This window comes from Talpa occidentalis, unplaced genomic scaffold (genome assembly GCF_014898055.3).
Source record: "Talpa occidentalis isolate TD23 unplaced genomic scaffold, MPIMG_talOcc4v2.1 talOcc4.4, whole genome shotgun sequence".
In the NCBI taxonomy this organism is placed as follows: domain Eukaryota; kingdom Metazoa; phylum Chordata; class Mammalia; order Eulipotyphla; family Talpidae; genus Talpa; species Talpa occidentalis.
In genome coordinates, this window is record NW_023604295.1 from 12,270,312 (window position 1) to 12,292,517 (window position 22,206).

At 42.9% G+C, this 22,206-nt stretch overlaps 1 protein-coding gene and 1 long non-coding RNA gene across 11 annotated transcripts in view; both read left to right on the plus strand.

Annotated features, from left to right (window-relative positions):
• The window catches only part of LOC119256758 (uncharacterized), a 42,727-nt gene extending 31,632 nt beyond the window's left edge, over positions 1–11,095 (plus strand). For 2 of the 5 annotated variants that reach the window (XR_008553772.1, XR_005127879.2), the window contains 4 exons: positions 111–268; positions 3,753–3,921; positions 5,385–5,478; positions 10,815–11,095. This is a non-coding gene — a long non-coding RNA (uncharacterized LOC119256758). Of the gene's footprint in view, positions 1–110; positions 269–3,752; positions 3,922–5,384; positions 5,479–5,793; positions 5,997–6,572; positions 6,752–10,814 lie in introns of those variants that run through there. The other 3 variants (XR_008553770.1, XR_005127880.2, XR_008553771.1) reach the window with 3 other exon arrangements.
• Positions 11,096–12,936: 1,841 nt separating this feature from the next.
• APP (amyloid beta precursor protein) overlaps positions 12,937–22,206 on the plus strand; it is a 249,419-nt gene continuing 240,149 nt past the window's right edge. For all 6 annotated transcript variants that reach the window (XM_037525059.2, XM_037525060.2, XM_037525061.2 and 3 more), the window contains exon 1: positions 12,937–13,136. In XM_037525059.2, coding sequence (XP_037380956.1) covers positions 13,080–13,136 — 57 coding nt within the window. In that variant the 5' untranslated portion in view covers positions 12,937–13,079. The remainder of the gene's footprint in view (positions 13,137–22,206) is intronic.

Here is a 22,206-nt window from a genome sequence, read left to right on the forward strand (position 1 = left end):
CCAGATTCAGGTCCAACAATCAAATCCAGCTTTGCTAGCACCTCTATGGCAAGTGATGTTCACTTTTCCATCTTCCTTTCTCTTCCAATGTCAATAATTTCAACAATCAGGAAACAAGATGTGATCAGCTCCACCCAGATAAGAATAAGCAAGTGATGTGGATTATTAAGACTAGAATGAGAATACAGAAAAATGAGCAGATGTCCCTGACAGTTGAAGCTGGCACAGATTTCTCTCCAGGACATGTCCACCAATCAACCTCTATTAGGTAAGTGAGGCTGGCGTGGCGTTACTGGACTTGAACACAGCATATGGCTAAGACCTTTGATCCATTTATGGACAAGCTATATTGGATTAGATAAGAACATAATTAGATATAGTCATAACTGGCTGGACAATCATAATAAAACATTCCAACTGATGGGGACTTAGTAGTCTTGTCTTCACAAATTTACATAAAACTGCCCAAGGTAAGCATATCAAATTTTGAGGTGACTGCAAGGAATACTGTATATGAAGTAAGATTATTAAATTATCTCAGTGGAGTGGATAATAACACCATATTATTATCAAAATAATTTTAAATTGGTTATATTCTATATGTCAAGCTAACAAAGGGTTATAAATATATATGTGTATATATTTAAGATTGAATACATTATAGTATGTTTGTAATGTTTGTATTCCAAAAAGTATGTCCCATAGAAATTACCTATTTGCATCCTCATCACCACTGCGTAGATCCACACCATCCACTACGTTAACCACCAGCTGCCACATGTGGCTTCTGAGCAACTGAAATGTGTCTGCTCTGAACTGAGACCAACTGGTAAATTTCACACCAAACTTGGAAAACCAAATATAAAAAAGGAAGTCATTATCTCATTAATAACTATTATACTGATTGCATATTGAAGTAATGATAACAGAAGATATATTATTAGAGTTAAATACACTTATTTTTTCCTTTTCGTTAGATGGGGTTACAAACCACTTTAAACTAGCCATGTGGTTTGCATCATCTCCCTCCTCAGATCAGCACAGACATCTCATTGTGCTGTTTACCCAGTTTCCAGGCGTCTCCTACACCCCGATGCCCAACTCATCCTTTATCATCCATCGTCTTTAAATGCCCCCAAATTTGACTACATTGCCCATTCTCTGCAAATCCTAAATCCCTTCCTTTGCTTTTTGTGAGCCCCCATGGTCTGCCACCCCCCAGTTCCCACACCTTGCCCTTTCTCTGCACGTCTCCTTCACTTTTCTTGCTCTTACTCCCTGATCACTACATTAGAGTCACCTTGAGAGCTTTAAACACATCAATATTCAGGCCCCATTTTCAGAATGTTCAATCAGGAGCTCTGGCTGTGTGGCTGAAGCTTCTGAACGCATTCTCAGCTCTTCTGGATCACTCTAACAGGCAGCTGGGACTGAGAATCAGTTGTTAAATAGACTCCAACTTTCCACCTTCTCCAACAGTACCTGTGCTCACCAACATGGCTGAAGGAAACACCAGGGTGCTGACTGGTCTCCTTCAACACCACTGACTAGAGGGGGTCTTCAGCTGCCCAGGAATCCCATAATTTTCCTCTCATCTATTCAGGATTTTTCTCTCCCAGAGAAATCTCTTTCTCCTCCATCCTCACCCTCAGCCATGACCTGGCTTCCCACTTCACGAGAAAACAGAAGTTAGTGAAGACTTTCCACAAGCTCCCTCTCTCACATTTACCCATCCCGCTGCCTGTGGGTCATCACGTTAGTCTACCTTCTCCCATTTTTCTAGTGCAGGCTGCCCAATAGAATGTTCTATGGTGATGAAAATGTTGGTGCTGGCCAGGACTGTAGTCACAAGCCACGTGTGCCTATGAAGCACATGAAGAGAGGCTAGCACAGCTTAGGAACTAAATTGTATTTAATTTTAAAATAATTTAAATTTTACTTTCATTTTTTAATAATTGAAAATAATTTGTATGTAGTTGGTGGTTACCCTTAAAGGCAACACATTGCAGATGATGTTCCCACAAAAACCAAATTCTCTACCTCCATTCTGTGTATATTCCCTTTTATCTACTCTAGGATGTGGTTTTCAGCAATTCTGCCCTCTCTGCTGCTCTGTGAATCCTCCTTCGTCATTGGATCATCCCCCTCAGCACCACAACATATTATAATATCTTCCATTTTAAAAAATAACAAAAAAAGTAAAAGCTTGCTTGATATTCTCTTTAACTACCATACAGTTTCTCTCCCCTTTTGCACCACAAGCCCACAAAGGAATATTTTAATAACTGCTGAATCAATTATAAAACTATTTTAGAACTTTATATATGAATTTGGAGGGTGGGGACACATTTTAGCCCACAGCAACCTTCCTGACCTCACCTTCTCTAGTAGCCCCTCAAGGGCGGTTTGACTGTTGCTCAAACAGTGAAGCTTATTCCTGCCTCTAACGTGGTTTTCTATGCCAGCGTCCTCTTGCCCCACCAGTGGCAAGTCCTCCCTCATTTCCTTTAAATGTTGGCTCAAAGGTAACCTTATAGCTGAGGCTTTCTCCGATCACTCTAAATATAATAGCAAGTCTCCAGCCTTCTGACCAAATCCATATTCTCCATTTTCCCTAGTTCCCCTTAACTTTTCTCTGTAGTCTATATCATTATGCACGAGATTTTATATGTGTGTATATGTGTATATATATATATATATAAATTACATGCTAATTTTTTATCTCCCTAAACTTAGTGGGTGCACATTAAATGTTAGTTGAATGAGTACAAAAAACAGAATATATTCATCTGCAGAAAAGAAACATTCAAAGTTCAGCATCGTTAGGGATCTGCCAACTGTCTTCTATAAGCTGCAGTTTAGAAAATTAGATGTTTAAGTCTGAGAGGAAAAGCCTAAAGGAATATTGCATAAATGTTTCAAAACTTCTCAAGGAGTGTCGTGTGATGAAAGCACTTCTCATCACTCTACATGGCAGAGTTAGGACTAAAGGACAGACTCAAAGAGAGGTGTAAATTATGGCTCAATCCAACAATAGCAACATTTTATGGGAAGGTTTTTGTTTCCTCAACATGACCCCCAATAATAGAAAATAAGGAAGCAGGACCTCCCTTGTGGTCAGGGAGCTATCCACATGGCGCAGCAGACCTCTCCTGCCTTGCCAGCTGCCCCTCAGCAGTGTATCTCAGTAGATCTGCCTGCTCTGCTCCCCACTCTGTCTCTGGTGAATCCTCTCACCCCCTGTACCTCTGGCCTATACCCCAGTTCTTGTAAGCATAAATAAATCAATCTTTGGGAAAAAAAGAAAATAAGGAAGCAAAAACCAAACAACTATCTCAAGAGTATTGCAGATAAGACACCTGTGTTCATGGGACAATCAAACAGATGATTCCTGAGTTGGGTTCCAACTGCAAACTTCTAGGGAAAAAAACAACGATGAGGGAAAAAATGAGGATGAGGGAAAAAACTCACCATTTTATGAAATATGGCTGGTCTTAGGCCCTCACCATTTTCATGATTGAGGCCTGATGAGATGGCCAGATCTGGGGAGCATCACAAGATGAAATGAGAATGTGAAGGCAGAGAAAAGAGAGTTAAGCTTTATCAACATACACTTTCGCCTGACCAAATGCAAGTCAGCCCACTTTTCCATCAGCCAGTGACTCCCATCAAATGGAAAGTGTGGTCTCCATCAGCACGCTATCTGCTTCAGCTCTAACCTCTGTAATTCTACATTCTTTTTCAACTCATAGGTACTGGAAGTGAGTTGGTGATGAATGGATATTTTAGGATGGGGGTGGAAACACCTGAGCATGTTCAGATGGAAGAAGAATCAAGTTACATCCAATACTTTCCTACCAGAGGAGCTCAGAAAGGAAAGAAAAAATCCTGTGGGTCAGCCGTCCAACAAGGATAAGAAAGGTGAGCGAGTTCCAAGCTTGAAAAATCAGGATGAAGCTGTTACTTATAAGAGAACTGCTTCTCAGTCCCAGGGGACTCGTTCAGCACTAATCATGCTCTACCTCAGTTCAGACTAAATTTTACACTGAGCGAATTCCAAAAGGAACTAAGCCCATGATTGAATCCACAGCACTAGCCTTGCCCAAGCTTCTTCATCTTGATTGAAAAACTGCCTCTTCCTAGGAGTAGAATTATTGAGAATAAGACAGCATTAAATACTTGAGTTACTCCAGCTCCGTTCTGATATCCTGCTCTAATTTCCAGTCACAGTCTACATATGACTTTTGGGTTATTTAGAGATTCTGGTAGAAATCACTGAACAATGTTGATAGAGTCTGATTTCAAAAAATAATAACCCGAGTAGCTCCCAAGTAGCTGAGGCTGACATGGTACAAGTGACTTTAAGCAAATCCTATAACTGTTTTCTTATGGAGGCCAAAATTAGTACCAAATTTGGTGTTTTCTAAGATTCGATCAGGGTTATGGTTCTAGAACTATCTGAAAGCCATGATCTATGTTTTTGTCATTTTTCTAGTTTATTTCCATCTCACTTAACTCTTTCTCTGTGATAGGAAATGGGTCTTACTGGTTTCCCTATTTATTTAGCCAGTGTCTCTTACCTGATTCCACATACTCACCAGAACAAGGCAGTGATTTGGACCCTTGGCTCTGCGAGGTTTAGATCACTGAATCTGTTTTCACTGGTAGCTGGAAAACAGAAACAACAACATTCCTTTTCAGACTTGGCTCGCTAAACCTTTCCTTAAGTTCCTTTTTGGTATAATAATGAGGACTTTAAAGGAGGTACATTTAAATGAAGTACATTTGGCACAATGATGAGGACTTTACAATGCCTGTCAGCCTAATATTTTTACTTTCTTCCTTTATTAATTTATCAACAGGGTCTATTGATGCCATTAGAGCTAAGTTAATTTTTCAATAAGGACAAACAGAAAAGCTATGAAAATCCTGGGTTGGGGTTTTGTTTTGTTTTCTCTTGTTTACCAGAGAGTTCTGTGTGTCATTATGCCTTTGCTTTCCATGTATACTTTTTTTTTTTTTCTCAAAGATTTATTTATGTATTTATACAAGCACTGGGTACAGTCAGAAGCGCGGGAGGGTGAGAGAATTCACCAGAGCCAGAGCGGGGAACAGAACAGGCAGAAGGACGGAAGTACACTGCTGAGGGGAGCAGCGGGCAGCAGGAGAGGTCTGTGCATCATGTGGGACCCTCCTCCGGTGGCCAGGAAGCAGCCGGGGATCGAACTGGCGTTGCAGAGGCTGCAGGCAGCTTCGCAACCCAGCGCTCAACTGCTGCGCCACCGCCACCAGGGAGGCCCTCCCTGTGTACTTTATAAGGAATTTCCACAAAGTCTTCTCCAAAATTAATCCAATATCTCCTTCAATTCCCCTTCCTGAAACAGTTCACTCATCTTCATAGAGGTTCTGGGTTCATCTTGAGGATCTCTGACCTGAACTATTAAGGGCAGTGCAACAAACATAAGCCTTGTCTGAAAGGTAATTTTTGTAAACTTAATACTTCCTCTTTTCCTCTTAATACTTTCCTCCTTTTTCAGAAGAAAATGTAAAGAGAAGCAGTCTCAAATGTAAATTGGATTCTGGCCTGTTTCTCCCCCAAACTAGGAAGAAGCTGGCCATACAACATGTATTATAAATATTCGGAGACTCTAATCCGGTATCTTCCATGTAACACACATTTGAACTCCTACTTTAAACTTTCAAGGTGCTTTTTATGGCATCTGTTATGTCCTACTTTAAAATGTCTGTCAGCCTAATATTTTTACTTTCTTCCTTTATTAATTTATCTTCAAGGTCATGCGTGGAAATACCTTTCAGTGGAAAGAGTCCATCTGCTTTGACAAAAATGTACTCTACAGACCTTTTTTACAAGGGTCTTAAGAGAGAAATCTGAGAGTCTGTTAGAATGTCTGCAAAACAGAATTCCCTAAAGCTCACTTGGTGTGGCATTAGTAGTGTCTGGGGAAGCAAAAACAGAAATAAAAGCCAAAAGCACAGGGAAGAATGGTGTATAATGGTGTATAATATATATATATATGTGTGTGTGTGTATACATTGCATATATGTATGTATATATCTTTAATACAATATATTTTAATATTAAAATATTTTAACAATAATTTTAAATGTAGTTTAAAATTTAAATTTTAAATAGAATTAAAATATATTTTTAAAATATAAAATATATATCTTAATAATATTCAAAATATGGTAGCATTTTTATGGGTTGTAGGCATTTTAATTTGTTCCATTTTATTTAACCACTTATTTTTCAAACTTACTTGATTACAGAAGCTTTTTCATATTTGTATGTAACATTTAGTGACATACTCTGAACCAGGGTCCTGTGGGATATGGCCTGGAACTTGTGCCAGAAGATGTTATTATTCATTTTCCAACTGTTATTACTTTCATACATTCTGGGGTCAGAAACCTTAAAGATTTAAATACAACTCACTTCTTTCTCACATAGGATTTACAGGGGTAGCTCTTGTTCATCTCTCAACTAAGTAACCTTCCAGTCTCAGTTTGTTCTTATAAGTAAACACAAAATGTATGCTTTATTGTAACAGGTTAACTCCATCTGAGTAGTTTTCAGCTTATCTGAGGAGAAATCACCCATATGGAGAAATACCCCATTACCACAGAAAACTACCACAGCCACATCTCCAACACACAGCTCTCATTAGCCTTCCCTTCATTGACCATATTCAAGTTACTTCCTGTTGTATGTATTACTGAGCCCCAAATATAAGCCAACTAAAAATTGAATTTGCTATTTCCTTCATTAAAATAAAATTATCATGAATGGTGGGACAGAACTGGGCACGGGCCCTCCCATCTGGCTGAGTAAACCCTCTCACCTCATCTGGGACATGGAAGGTGAACCCAACACAACTCACAAGTGTTGAGTGAGATCCTGGATATAAAGCTCTTGCCTGACCCACAATAACATTTAGGACTTATTAGTAAGAAAGTGGCCTACCATGAAATTTTGTTATTGGGGCCTCCCTGGTGGCACAGGGGTTAAAGACAGCGATATCAAGCTATCCCCAGCCACCGCAGCACGAGTTTGATTCCCCAGGTGGCCAGGTAGGTGACCCACATGGCTGCAGACCTCTCCTGTCTCGTCCGCTGCTCCCCTTAGCCGTGTTTTTGGTCCCTCTGCCTGTTCTGCTCCCCACTCTGTTTCTGGCGAATCCTTTCACCACCACCACCTCTCCCCCACACCTCTGGCCTACACCTCAGCTCTAGTATGCATAAATAAAATAAATCTTAAAAAAAAAAAACCCTCTCCAGCATCTCTGCTTCACCCTTCCCAGTGCTCCATGGAGGCAACTGATTTCCTTCAGATGAAATCACATATACATGCACAAATGCTTTATAGAAAGTTGTACTTATTGATCTATAGTTTTCTGAAGCCTTATTCTCCTCAATCCTGATATTTTTTCCTCACATAAATTCTTTTTAAAAAACATTTATTTATTTATTCATATAAGAGCTGGGGTACAGGCCAGAGATGCAGGGGGTGAGAGGATTCACCAGAGACAGAGTGGGGAACAGAACAGGCAGATTGACCGAAGTACACTGCTAAGGGGAGTAGCGGTCGAGTCAGGAGAGGTCTGCTGCACCATGTGGGTTGTTCCATGGCCGGCAGGGATGGAACTTGTGCTGCAGAGGCTATGGATTGCCTCATAGTGCTGTGCTTAACCCATTGCGCCACCAGGGAGGCCCCTTCTCACATAAACTCTACGTGAGTGAATGTATCAGTGTTTTACTCTACCCACAGTGGAAGTGTAAAAATTTTTGATTGATACACCAATATTAAATGTTTTCATTACTAAGAATTATGTTTAACTGGAATAAATGACATATGGCAGAAAAAAAAAAGTCCATTGAGGGTTATATCAAAGCTGGGCGTTTTATACATTTGTTTTGTCCTTTAACATGTGGTTTATTCATGTGACACAGATACTTAAGGCTGATCAGCTGGGATTTTTCCATTCACTTTAAGTTTATGTAACACTTTTCTGACTATCGTCATCACTAGGATTTTAAAAGCTGAGTTACCCATGGAAGTATCTAGAACATCACTCTCCTTAAAGCGAGGAACATGAAACACTAATCTCTAGGCGTGATTTGTGTGGAGCCAAAGAGGTCTAGTTACCTTGGAGCACAAACATCACTCATCCTCAATGTTTGTCATCAGCACTACGTGTTGGCAAGGGCCCCAGGCCACAGCCATCCCGGTCAGAGCTGTGGCTTCCAGCATCTGCTGTGGGTAGTGACACTGCTTGACCACGAAGCGTTGTCTTCCACTCTGTAGGAGGTTATCCCCATATAACTCTCTCAGCACCTCTGGCAAATAGCCTTCCCAAACACCATGCCATCTGCAAACCAGGTGTCTGTCTTTCACATACCCGGCACATGCCCATGGGAATAGTCAGCGTTTTGCCTAAATCATAGCATACTGCCTAATTCTAGAGCTCTATCCCTTTGCTACCACTCAAGACAGCATATAGGAATACAGAGTAGTCGCCTGATATAAGGATAACTTTGCGTTTGCTCTCCCTTATGTTAAGAAGAAAAATCACTCGAAATGTGGAACTTTTATTAGCAACACATTTCTTAGGGACTGCCCCTGGCAAGGTCATTGCAAGGTCAAAATCAGGACTATTCTGTCACTTCTGTAAGTTCCTGTTCTCTTAAGAAAATAACATATTTCTATTATTAATCCAGCACTGTGCCACGAGCCTTCTTAGTTCGTCCCTTCATTGGGTGATGTTCAGAAACAGAAACTCTGGAAGTTTCCCTATCTATTTCTAAAATAGTGATATGTAATGGTTAAGCTTGCTCGAAGCCTCAGTCCTTGTCCACCATCAGATGTTGTTGCACTGTAACTAAAGTTCCCTAAAGGAGAAAACCAGAGTAATATCCAGAAGTTTCCACTAAATCTTCCTGCTACCGGATTAGTTTACCCATTTCTACCTCTGAGGTTGGCATATATGGCCGATTTCTTCCTCCTCTCTGGTTCTTCCATTTTAGTCTACAAAAGTGGGAATACTCTTTTAAATGAGTCATTGTGACAACCTTGGAATTATCGTCATTCTTCAAACAAGTTCTGTGAACTTCCTTGCCAATAGTGGTCAGTGGTTGACCATTTAACTTTGTTGTCCTATAGCGTTACAACTGAAACACATTAAGTCCATTTGTAAATTATCATTTACTTGAATCTGAAGGCTATGCTTGCTGTAGTTTTATGTAATAAGAGAAGAAAAGGAACTTATATTTAAAGCATTTATTATTTGAAATATATGAACACTTCACAGATGGACTAGTGAAGTCACGATTCATGAAAAAGTTGTGATTTAAGAGAGAGAGCAAATAAAATGTCACCTCTTCTGCTTACATGAAGGCCTCTTAGATATATGTAGTTAAATGTAGGTCTTAATGGCTAATTATTCATTTAAATTTGGCTTTGCATTTATTTATTTAAAAGAAAAAAAACTTTGTTCTATGAAAAAAATCTTGCCCTTCATTAGCAGGAAGGACTTTAGTATAAAAAGCTTGAGTGACATTTACATTATAGATTTCTGTAGCTATTAAAGACTATAGTAAAAAAAAATAAAGACTATAGTCAAGATAATTTAATAATGGCCTTCAATCTTTTTTTTTTTTTTTTTTTTTTTTTTTTTTTTTTTTTTTTATTTTAAATTTTTTTTTTTTTTTTTAATAGAGGCATGCTTTATTTATTTATTTGTTTGTTTGTTTTTTTTGTTTATACATGCACTGGGTACAGTCAGAAGCGCGGGAGGGTGAGAGAATTCACCAAGCCAGAGCGGGGAACAGAGCAGGCAGAAGGACCGAAGTACACTGCTGAGAGGAGCAGCGGGCGCAGGAGAGGTCTGCGCGCCATGTGGGACCCTCCTCTGGTGGCCGGGGAGCAGCCGGGGATCAAACCGGCGCTGCAGAGGCCGCGGGCAGCTTCGCAACCCAGCGCTCAACCACTGCGCCACCGGGGAGGCCCATGGCCTTCAATCTTAAAAAGGATAGAAGGGGACCTCCCTGGCGGCCTAGGGGTTAAGTCTCAGTACTATCACCATGATGGCCTAAGTTCCATCCCTGGCCAGCGAGTGACCCACATGGCGCAGCAGACCTCTCCTGTCTCACCCGCTGCTCCCCTCAGCAGTGTATTTCAGTGAATCCACCTGTTTTGTTCTCCACTTTGTCTTTGGTGAATCCTCTCACCTCCCCATACCTCTGGCCTACACCCCAGTTCTTCTATGCAAAAAAAAAAAAATTTAAAAAAAAAAAGGTAGAAGGACATAAAAGAGAATAAAACTCAGGGCTAATTATGGTCTTCAGAGAAGAATCATTGTAAGGTTCTGGAAAGGATGACAGGCCAAGAAACCTGCGGACCTCTCAAACATGTCAGTGTCTGCCATCAGACCTAAGACCAAGCAGAGTTCCACAGAAGGGACTGTGACTCCCAACATTACTGGAGGTCTGGAGTGGCCATGTGTTCCTAACATCCATCTCACTTTGTTTTAGTTGGTTTCAAAAGGGCATGAATAGAAGGTGGAAAGAAACCACTCTCAGGAATGGATATGAGGGCAACTTAAAATGTAAGAATCAACAGCCCGAAGACAGAATGCACTGTCTGAAGAGCTAGTGAAAATCGCTCAGATGAGACCTTTAACCTTAGGCTGGGACACTGTTGGGGAGATCCCAGCAGGTGGGTGGTGGGTCTTTCCCCCAGCTATGGGGTGCTAACTAAGGATGTTCCTGCATTTCCTTTCCGGGACATCTGGAAGACATGCTGGGGCAAAAATGTCCTTCAATGCAGAACAGAGTTAGTGGCTGAGAAGTAAAAGCCAGCAGGATCGGAGCAGCGATGGAAAAGGAGAAACTGCAAGGAGTGATCTCCATTCTGGCAGAGTCATCAGCTAATCATCTTCCCCGGGGGAACATCCCATCCTGGGGATGCGTGAGTGTGGAGAACATCATCAGTGGAAGGGGAAACAGCTACATCTAAGAACTTTTATTTTTATAAGTGATAACCTCACTGCCTGATTTTTGAATTTCATGCTCAATAAAAGCCCCTTATTCTTAAAAAAAACTGCTTCCCCCCTCCTAGCACTGGGGGCTGGGCATGTAATTTCTGCAGCCACACAGGGCCCTGAGGTGCGTTTCACATTCGACTGCTGCCAACTTAAAATTCTTCATTTGGGAACAAAGGGTCCCCCGCTTTCATTTTGCACTGGACCCCTTAAAATATATAGCTGGTTCTGCTGCCTCCATTCTTGAAGTGGGACCCCTCCTTGCATTCAGATGTCTTCAATTGCTCACACAAACTGAGCAGGGGTGCTGGTGGTGGTGGGTAATGTGTTTGGGAAGCTACGGGGTTTCCCTCTCCCTGAGGCTTTTCTCTGCCCTTCCAGCTTCATGTCCCTTGCTGTGGGATTTGGGATTAGATCCTTGGCTTCAGCTTCCTGACTTATAAATGAAAATATTACCAGTAAGAGTCTTGGTGGTTTGTGTAGGAATAAATGCCGTAAAGCCTGTCAACATACATTGCAAGTAACAGATATTTGTCATTATTTTGCTGAGAACATTCAAAAGACATTCAGGGGGAGAAGTGATTCCAGGATTGGGACTGCCTGTCTAGGGGGCAGAAAGATGGAAGACAACGTTTAGGGGAGCAGGCAGATTATTGGGGACTTGCAGCCCCTGCCTGAGCCAGGGTTCCACAGTGCCAGGGAGCAGCTAAGCGAAAAGCCAGGCTTTTCCGGAGACCCTAATAAGAGGCAGGATTCATGTGATGGTTCACGCACCCCGCCACCCCCACTGGCTTGGTGACTGGCGCTCCTATTGGTCAAAGCAGGAGATACATCCAGGCAGTTCCAGACCTTTCTAAACTAAGTAAACACTAATTGGGCCCGGGATGGCTTGTGTTTAATTTAGGAGAAAGTGACTTTGCAAAAGGTTCATTTCTGTCATTTAAGGCAAACACAATGAAGAACAAGGACAGAGCTGGACGTCTGGATTCTTCCTTATGGGGGTCGAATAAGAATCATCTCTTCAGATTCCTTTTCTCTCCACTTCCACTTGATCCCCCTCTCAGATGAATCGAAGATTACATCCCCGCCTATTAATTAATTAATTAATTAATTAATAAAAAAAATCAGCTGACCGTTGCTTTCTCTAAAAACCCATAAAGCCCAAAATAACACCCCCCCACGCCCCGCACACGCACTCACACACCCCAAAATTAAGAAACCCTTCTTTCAAGGAGAAGTTAAGTGGGTAGCCAGCCTGTCAGGTCCGGCGCTTTCTCCTTCGGTTCGTTCCAAAGATAGAAAGTCCAGGTTGCTCCTGGAGGCTGTGGACGGAAAAAAATGAGGTTTGTGCTCCTGCAACCAGCAAAGAAATTCTATTTCCCACTGCTGGCCTCGCTCCATCCTCTTCCAAACCGCCGCCCCCACCTCTCCAAACCGAGACAGAAAATGAAATGCGGCTAGAAACGCACCCCAGCAGCAGCTCTTTAAACCGGCACCCCGGGAGGCCTGCGGGGTGGGATGAGTCAAGCTCTCGGGGACGAGCGGGGAGCGCTCCCGACTTTTCTGGAGCCCCAACGTCCTACGACTCACCTTTTCCCTGCTCCTGCACCGTCCAGCCCCCCCGACTCTCCCTCCTCCGGCTCCCGGGGCCCCGGGGTCGGGAGGCCCAGGAGCGCGCGGGGTGCAGGAGGAGGCCGGGGGGCTGCACCTGTGGGTGCCGGAGGCTGGGGCTCCCCGATTCCTCGCGCCCCCGCCCCCACGCCCGCGCGGGCGCAGCTCCCCGGCGCCTCCGCTAGGGGTCCCCCTCGGGTGCCGAGCGGGGTGGGCCGGATCAGCTGACTCGCCGGCTGCGAGCCCCGCCGCGCGCTCCGGCTCCGTCAGTTTCCTCGGCGGCGCAGGAGCGAGCACCCCAAGCGGCGCGCGGGGTCACCCGACACGGCGGCGGCGGCGCGGGCAGACCCAGGGCGCGGCGGACCCCACTCGCACGGCAGCGCACTCGGAGCCCCGCGCAGGGTCGCGATGCTGCCCGCTTTGGCGCTGGTCCTGCTGGGCGCCTGGACGGCTCGGGCGCTGGAGGTGGGTGCTGCGCCCCCGGGCGCGGGTGGGGGAGGGCTCGCCCCTCGCGTCTTTCCTCCGGGGAAGTCGGGGCAGTCGAGGCGACTCCTTACCCTCCGCGTCCCGCGCCCCGCCTGCGGGCGCCCTGCGCATCCCCGCCTCCCACCAGCCCTGCCCGGGACGCGCGCTCCAGCCCGGGAGGGAGGCGGCGAGGAGTCGGGCGCCCGGGTCCGCGCGCCAGTCGGGGGCGAAATGGGGTGCGGGAGAGCCTGGGCGCAGACCCTGGCTCGGGCGCTTTGGGGGGCAGGGACCGCGGGTGCGGGGAGGCGCCGCTTCCAGAAGGGGAAGGGAGAGGGAGCACGTGGGGGGGACCCGAAAACGAGGGACTCGTCCTCAGCTCCGGATCGCTGCCCTGCGCTTCTCCCCGGCCGGGGAGGAGGAGCCGGGAGCGCCCGGGAAGCTGTACCCTGCCCCCTCCCCCTCGCCCGTGCCTGTGCCTGTGCCACCCCGGTTCACCTTCCCCGCACATCCTCGGCTCCCCTGCCCTGCCCGACCTCCGCCCGCGCTGCCCTTCCCGGCTGCTCGCGGCCGCCCGAGGGGGACCCCGCAGGGGTCGCGCACCGCCCTCCGCGGGCAAACTTTGTAGGTTTCAGCGTCGCCCTTTTGTGTAAGTTGGGAGGGAAGGGAGGGGTCGGGGAGCCCCGGTCCCCGCGCGCCCTGCCCCGCGCCCGGCCGTCCAGGGCGCGCGCTCGCGCCCACGGCGCTCCCCGGAGAGGAACAAGGTCCCGGGGAACAAAAGCCGCGACACCCCGCCCTCGCCTGCTCGGGGCGCGGCGCCCGGCCGCGCGGGTCTGTGCGCCACCGAGGCTCCCGCCTGCGCCCTCCCCGGCGCGGCCGTCCTGGAGGGGGCTGGGGCGCTCCCGGCCGCCCCTCCCGAGCCGCGGGGCCCCTCGGCGCCCCCCACCCGCGTCCCCTCCCGGGGCGCCCGCGTGGTGCGCCCGGCTGCGGAGTCCTTGGGGAGAACCCGCGGGGACTGGGGTGTGCGTCTGGAAAGGACAGTGGCGGCTGCTGGGGAGGCGAGGGCTCTCCCCTCCTGGGCATCCGACCCGGCGGTTGTCTGATTAGGGCGCGGCCTCCTCCCTGGCATCTCTGGGTGCCCGGGGTTCGCCCCCCTGGGGACGCGCTGCTGGGGAGGGTCCTCGGGGGCTTATTTTAGGGTGCGAATGAAAGGATTGGGTTGAGTGAAGATTAAGACGGAGAAGATGGCGCCTCTGCAGTGCAGCAGAGAAAAGCTGTGTGGAGGCTGCAGCCTGGTGAAATCCACCCACCGCTAGGTGTATAACAAGTCTTCCCATTCATCCAACTCTGGAAGCTTCAGCTCACGCCCGTGCAAAAATGACTGTTTTTTCTCTTATCTAAAGATGCTTGGAAGTTGTTTGCCCGACATTTGGGGCGCTGGGGGTTCCGTGAGGTATATTATCTCTTGCAACCTCGCCTTCCTATTTTTTTTAATTTCTCTTTTCCCCCTACCTCGTGGTAATTTTCCAAAAAAGCAATTTCCGGATAAATGTTTTCCTGTAACTCTACAGACTCTCACACCACTATGGTTGTTTTGCCCCGAATTTACAAGGTCATTGAACTTTTGTACCGTCTGTCTTTTACCTACAAGTGGCCCTGGAATCACCTTAAGTTAAGACAGGGTGTCTTTTAAGAGTTGAGGAATTTGGTTTTTCATATTTTTTAAAAAAGCATTTAATTAAAGGAACTCTGATTTCTCCAAAGACTTAAATTTGTATCTACACCCATTTCAGTATTCCTGCTTGTTTTTATATTACATAGTAAAAAGCACAAATTAAATAATTAGAGGCATCTCATAATCTTTATAATGGAAGCTTCTGTCAAAAAGTAGATAATTTTAACTTAGGGAGCAATTTTTTTCCCTGCAAAAAGCTGCAAGGTGTAAGCAGATATGATTCAGATGGATTATTTATTTATTTATTTATTTATTTATTTATTTGCCTGTTTGATAGCATTTCTTTGCTGTGTCTACCATCCTTTGGGCATATTCATGGATAATTACCAACTCCCTCAAAGGGTGAGGGTGAGATTCACATTAGACAATTTGGCAAATGTTGGTAGAAAGGTAGGTAATTCCCTCTAGTTAATGAGGCATGAGGTGCATTTATCCCACTGTATCTAGGTCCACTGAAAAGATGTCATTATGAGTTGAGTGTCTTTTGTAGGACTTAGAAAATAGGTCTGCTGCAGGTGGCTCTGAAAAGGAAATAAATTAAGGGCGATGATCATGGGGCCTGGGCTTTGGGGAGAAGGGCTGATGAATTTGCCTGGCTGTGGATAGGTAGGAGTTAAATAAAAAAGCCCTGACTTGCTTAAACTTGCTTCCTCTTAAATCTTATTTTCCTATATGGGGTGGGGGTGGGGGGAGTTAGCATAATCACAGTTAGCTGCCTGGTGCTGCCAGTTCAGAGCTCAGACAAGCCTACCTATACTGGCTAGGACTGTCCTAACAGGAGATGCTCAGGCGCAGAGCTGTGAAGCTCAGATTCCATGGTGATCTATCAGCAATCACGATTTCTTGTTAATCAGTGGGAAGCCATGATAACTGGCAGGGCACAAAAGCTTCTCAAGGGTCACCCTGATAGCAGCATAAGGGCCAGAGAGGCACTGGCTATTACTACTGCAAAAAAGGACTCCAGGTAGAATAATTGTCCTGGTGCTGGCAGGGGATATGAAAGGGAACAAGCAACTAAATAGATCACAAGGTTAAAAGGTAGGAATGACTTGTTTTAAAAAATGAAAAATAACATGGTCCATTGACTATTCATTTGAAGAACTAGGGAGAGGCTATCTTCTGGAGGAGACTTTCCCCCTCTTGCTGGAGGACTCCTATTTTATGTCACTGCTTATGACATACTAGGGCTTCTGCATGATGTTTATATGAAGATGAAGGTTGTCAGTCACTCTAGAAATAAGCACGGCTATTATATGCTGTTCATGTGGCCATGAGACTGTCATTGGAGGAGTGTAATAAAACCCAACAGATCTGTAGATCAGCAGATTTGATCCAGGCAGCACATTTATTACCTTAAGAGACTTACCAGCCATCCCTCATTAATATCTTTCTTGTTTAATCTTTGCCTCCTTATATCAATCACAGGTGCAAAGATGAACCTTGGAAATGTACTTCACATGTAAAGTTTCCAAGATAGAAGGTTTACTTGGATTCTATACACCTCATTACCATCCCCGCCCCCAGGTAGTTTGGAGAATAAATACAACAGGCATATGATTATAAAAGAAAAAAAAAACCTTAAGTACCAAGAGGAAATACAGATTAAGTGGTACACTGAGTAAAAGGGTTGCAGTATAAACACTGTATTTAAGGAATGGCGAAACAATGGAATGAGATAATCTAGAGAAATTCCTGGTGGTTCATTTCCACCCTGATTTGTATCCCAGGTCTGGATAATGGAGGTGAAGTCCTTGCATTTAGAGTATTTGTTTACATTCTTCTCTCCGCCTTTCCTCGCCCAGACAGACACACGTACACACACGTGCACATGTGTGTTTGAAGTGTGGTTGGGGTTGTCTTCATTTTTCTATTGCTATACCTGATTAGAGCTAGGCGGGGTGGAAGGGGGTAAAGTTCTTAAATAATGAAAGATTTTATTAATCCTCCCACCTGTTCATTAGGGATGTCTGTATTGATTCTTTTTGGCCCAGCCCTGTGCCACAGCCTTGAGAATATTGTGGATAAAACAACCTTGTAAAGCTTCCAGTCATACGTGTGAAGGTGCCAGGTGTCCCCTGGAGAGAAGTGGGGTTCAGGTGGGTTGGGTTTCCTCCATGGGGTCCTCACTGAGGGAGGAGTGAGGTACTGGACTGTGAAGGGGAAGGGAAGACAGAAAACATTTTCTTGGTTTAGTTGCTGCTTATTTTCTGTGTTTTGAGCTTGACTGTGAAATGGTTTCCTTTACATAGTAGGGTCCCAGTGACAGGTGCTTGAGTGGGAATGACCTATATTAAAAACCAGCTTCTCCAAACCCTGGAAATGCTGTTCCCTGTGTCTCCCAGTCAGAATACACATAAATTCTATCGAGTGGCTTGGGGGAGAAACCAGATGGTGGGGGCGCAGTGACAGGGAAGGTAAAGGATGGGCGTGCTCCTTGGTGGAAGGGCAAGTTTAAGCAACCCAGTGTCTTTATTTATTTATTTATTTATTATTGGTACCTAAACCCTCAACTGAAAACCATACTGAAGAAGAAATGTTATGTAACTATTTCTGCAGTTTACTGTGGGTAAGTTAGGAAATTCTCTTATCCAGGAGGACATTAGTGTTTATCTTGGAAAAAGGTGGTGAGTTTGTGTCTTTTGATGAATCCCGAGGAATGGATGTGCTTTACTGGTGATTTTGGAGAAGCAGAAATCCACCAACAACTGGATTAGAATGACTGTTCTAAGAATAAAATAATTCATTTTTAAATAAGCCTTTTGGCATGTTCATCAAGTAATAGTGCTATGAAGAAATGCTTTATAGATTCATTAGCTAGTTGTTCAATTGGGGTGACTATAGACATAGGGAGGGTAAGAGGGAGGGTAAGAGGGCAATTTATATATTTAATTTATTTAAAAAATTCTGTTTGTGTGATTACATTTTAAAGAAACATACAATGCAGATTTAGCTTGAACCTTGTTATAGTATTTTTATAAAAGACGGTAGGTGGCAAAAAGGGCACAGATGAGAGATTTGGAAAAGCCCAGCTCTGTGGGAAGTGGTAGAATTATTCCCTCCTCTGCACGGTTGATTTCCAGCGTGATGTCAGGACAGGACACTGTCATGGAGTTCCTGAGGTGCTCTCTGAGAAAGTAGCATCCCCCAGGGGTCAAGAGCCAAGAATGGGGCAAGATTGTGTGGGTTGAAATCCTGTTTCTGTCCCTTTTCAACTTTTGATTACTGACTAGTCCCACATTTTACTTTTTTCCCTTTGTAAAATGGGGGAAATAATGTTTATGGTTGTTGAGAATTCATTAAGATATGTATAAAATGCTTGGAGCAGTAAAAGTATTAATATAGCATGATGAAGCTCATGATATTTGTTAGTTACTTCCATATGTAATGACCTAAGATAGATATAATTAAATCTAAAACATTGTTGAAAGTTAAAATCTATGGTGTTTTACTTACTGACCAATCCACGGGCCACGCTATAACAGGAAATTGTCAGTTCCCTCTGAGATTGAATGAATTGGATTTAAATTAAAAAAGGGCATTGAAGATAAAATTTTTAGAATACATGTTATAAAATTTAATTTATTAAATATTTGTATAGGTTTTATATTTAGTTGACTTTTCAAAGAACATTAATTCATACTCAGTGAAAAATTTAAATGGCACAGAAATGCCAGAAAAGCAGCAGTTTTTACATGAATGCAAAGGGGTTATTTTAATGTGTGCACACCTGGCAGCTGGCCACATGTATCTAATACTAAGTACCTTTATTGGCTGGCTCGATTATTAACTCAACTATTAGTTGATGATCAGCTATGTGCAAGGAGCTGTGAACAAGTTTGGTTTAGTTTTCAGCAAAACCTTTTCTAGAAAAAATGAGTAAAACAACTTTTGCCAGGTCAGGCAGAAATGGAAGATTTCAAATGCCAGTAGAAGAATTTTGCTTTCAGAATGAAAGCTTGAAATGATCTTCACCAGAGGACCAGGATACCAAAATGCCAGCTGCTTGAGAATGCTGCATTTCTGTTAAGAAATCAGTTCTTGAAACAAAGTGAACTATGTTACTGGGCCTCCCCTAGTGGCGCAGTGGTTGAGCGCTGGGCTGCGAAACTGCCCGCAGCCTCTGCGGCGCCAGTTTGATCCCCAGCTGCTCCCCGGCCACCGGAGGAGGGTCCCGCATGGCGCGCAGACCTCTCCTGCCGCCCGCTGCTCCCCTCAGCAGTGTACTTCGTCAGTCTGCCTGTTCTGTTCCCCACTCTGGCTCTGGTGAATTCTCTCACCCTCCAGTGCTTCTGACTGTACCCAGTGCTTGTATGAATAAATAAATAAATCTTAAAAAATAAAAAAGTGAACTATGTTACTTACCAAGTAGATAATGGTTGTCACATCTTTAGAACATTTTAGTGATTGACTGTTTAATTAAAAGCATTTTTTTTAATTGGCATATTTTGCTAATTTTAAAGTAAGGTTTTCCATCTCAACTTAAAAATTAGGCTTAGGATGTTTCAGAATATGTGAAATTGTTGATACTGTGGTTACGGTATATAGAACACATTGAAGAGTTAGCAAGCAAGCTCCCAAGATGTGGTTCAACCAGTTCATATATTTATCATTGCCCTGCTCAGTCAAAACCAGTGGGTTCAAGGATGCTATGTTTGGAATACGCATCCTGCTCCCAGTAGATGCAGTGATGAGGAAGTGGTACCACAACCATATTATGTAGGGTCAGTGAAGAGAGGTAGGAATAAACAAGGTAATCCACATGATGGAATACTATTCAGCCATAAAGAAGGATGAAGTGCTGCCATTAACAGCAAAATGGAAGGAGTTCAAGGTAATGGTGTATAGTCAAAACAAGTCAGAATGACAAAGGCAAATGTTGGACAATTACATTCAACAAAGTAAAATACTTATAAAGATTAGCAGACATTAATAAATGAAGTGAGGTATATGAGGCAGAGAGGAGATAGGGCCGCAGGGAAATAAGGGATGGTGGTGGGGGGAAATAGAAAAAAATATTAAAAAAAAAAGAAAAATAATTATTACTTCATAATTCTGAGTCCAAATGGATTATATTTGAGGAAAATAAGTTATTTCTTGAGTTAGTATATTTTCTAAAATTTGGTCACTAAAGACAAAAAAGAGATAAACATTTCAGAAAAGAGAACAGTAAAACCTGTTTTGTAGGTGAAGAAATTCTTATTAGTGATAGACCCCAAAAGTGTTAGCATTCCTAATTTTCAGATCATCTCTTTATCTTTTTTCTTCTCAAGTTCAGATGTTTTTAGCTGAGAAACTTGACTCAGCAAGAAAATTTTTTACTTTTTTATCTTTGTTTTTAGTGATTTATTTTGTTGATATGAAATTGTTCCTTGTCTCTCTTCCTAGGAAACCTAGTAGTTTGGCCCACACTCTCAATTCATGTAACAGAAACCCATATACTGTCTCCACTAAAGAGTGTAAGATATCTCCTAGAGGATGGAGACTGATAAATTACTTTTCAGCCTTAAAAGACACTTTGGAGAATAAGAGATCATCAGTATAAAGAAAAGTCATTTATGTGAAGTGACGAAATGCGTTATTACACTTGTTGCTTTGTTAAATTTCAAAGCTTTAATGACTGTAATATATTTTGACCCCACGGAGACTTTTTACAGGAAGAAAAATAAGATGCTTAATCCCACCCTTGAGATACATTGTGTGCTTTCAACCTACTCCTTAACTCCCAGTTACCACAAACTCATTTGTTTAGTTTTTCCTTGTCTGTACTTGCTTGACTACAATAAAACTAATGAGACAACATGATTTTTGTTTTTAATCAAATAAAACGATATGGTCCTTTTAAGCCTTGATGAGTTCATAAAAAGGACTTTTTATATCATTTCTTATTACTGTTAGATGAATGTGCAGAAGCATAATTGTTTTTATAAATAACACTACTCAGTTCTTTTGTTTGTAAAGGAATTAATAGGCACACATGATAAAGTGTTATTCTTAACCATATTTATTAACTTTGTCATCTTTCAAAAAACGTCCTTATCTACTTTGAAGATTGAGCCTTTAAACTGATGCAGATTTTAATTCCTTAGAGACTAGCATAAAAATCTGTCATGAAAAGTGATATTTGAGAGCAAAGATTCCCCATACTCATGCTCTCAGTTGCTTACTTTGGTTTGAGTAAAGCAAATATAGTTTTGTCTTTGCATTTTAGTTTGAAGAGATACACGATGAGTTCTTAAACTACCATAGATGCTTTGAAAATATGTAGACTAATACCTCTAAGAATAATTTATTAGTAAATACTTGTTTAAGGAATTAATAATTTGAAACTGACATTATGTTTCTATAGAAAATTTACCTAGATATTTGCAGTCACACCCAGAACAGGAAAATTCATTCCTTTATTTAACAAATATTTTGAAAGCTCTTTTCCTTAGGAGCGTTTACAAGATAGTGAGGGGTAGACAGAATAAACAAGAAATAGTAAGGAACCTGAAAAATATTAAGTTGTAGGGGAATGATGTGTGGAAGTATGTTGTGGGTGAGATGCATTATGTGACTTTATATATAAGGTGTCCGATCTAGTCACTCCTCAAATATGAACTCAGATATCTGAAGGGGAGAACTATTGTGTTCACTGTGTTAGAAAAAAAAAATAACTGGGACAGTGGATCATCTTTGGAATAGTTAACTATCAGAACAAAAATGGTGAGAGAAAAGTTAATATTGCTTGTAGTCACAAACTTTCTTGTAATTTATGTCGTCATTCACCACAAGGCCATACAGCTAATATTTACTAAGTATTTTCAATGAGTACTTTAAGAAATTTTGTCTTGGGGTGATAAAGAATTTATCTTTGTGTGTTTGATTTTTGTCTATTGAGTTAACTTCTTGTGTTTAAAAAATTGTGAATGGCATCTGGCTACAAGTGCAGAGGGAAAATGGAAGGCTTTTAATAAGATTTATTATTTCCACCTTTTTAAGGACAGTTTATTGAGAAAAGGTTTCATAAATGCTGCCAGCTGCTTAATAACATTCAGTCATATAGGCAACTCTATTTCAGAAATTCGGCTGGCCCAGCAGAAAATGCCTGATTCCTGAAGTGTTTCATCTATCCACTGATTGATTGGGCTGCTTTCAGCTGAAGGTGCCTAGAAATGATTATGTGTGAATAAGATAGTGGGGTGTAGAGTAGAAAGAAAGCATTGTGTGTTAGAATGAAATTAAATGACCCTCAAAAAGAAAATTTGAGTATCGTTGCCTTTTTTTTTTTTTTAATTTGCTGCATTTCTGCTATTTTGCAACGAATATTTACTTTTTGCCTTAATATGGACTGGAATC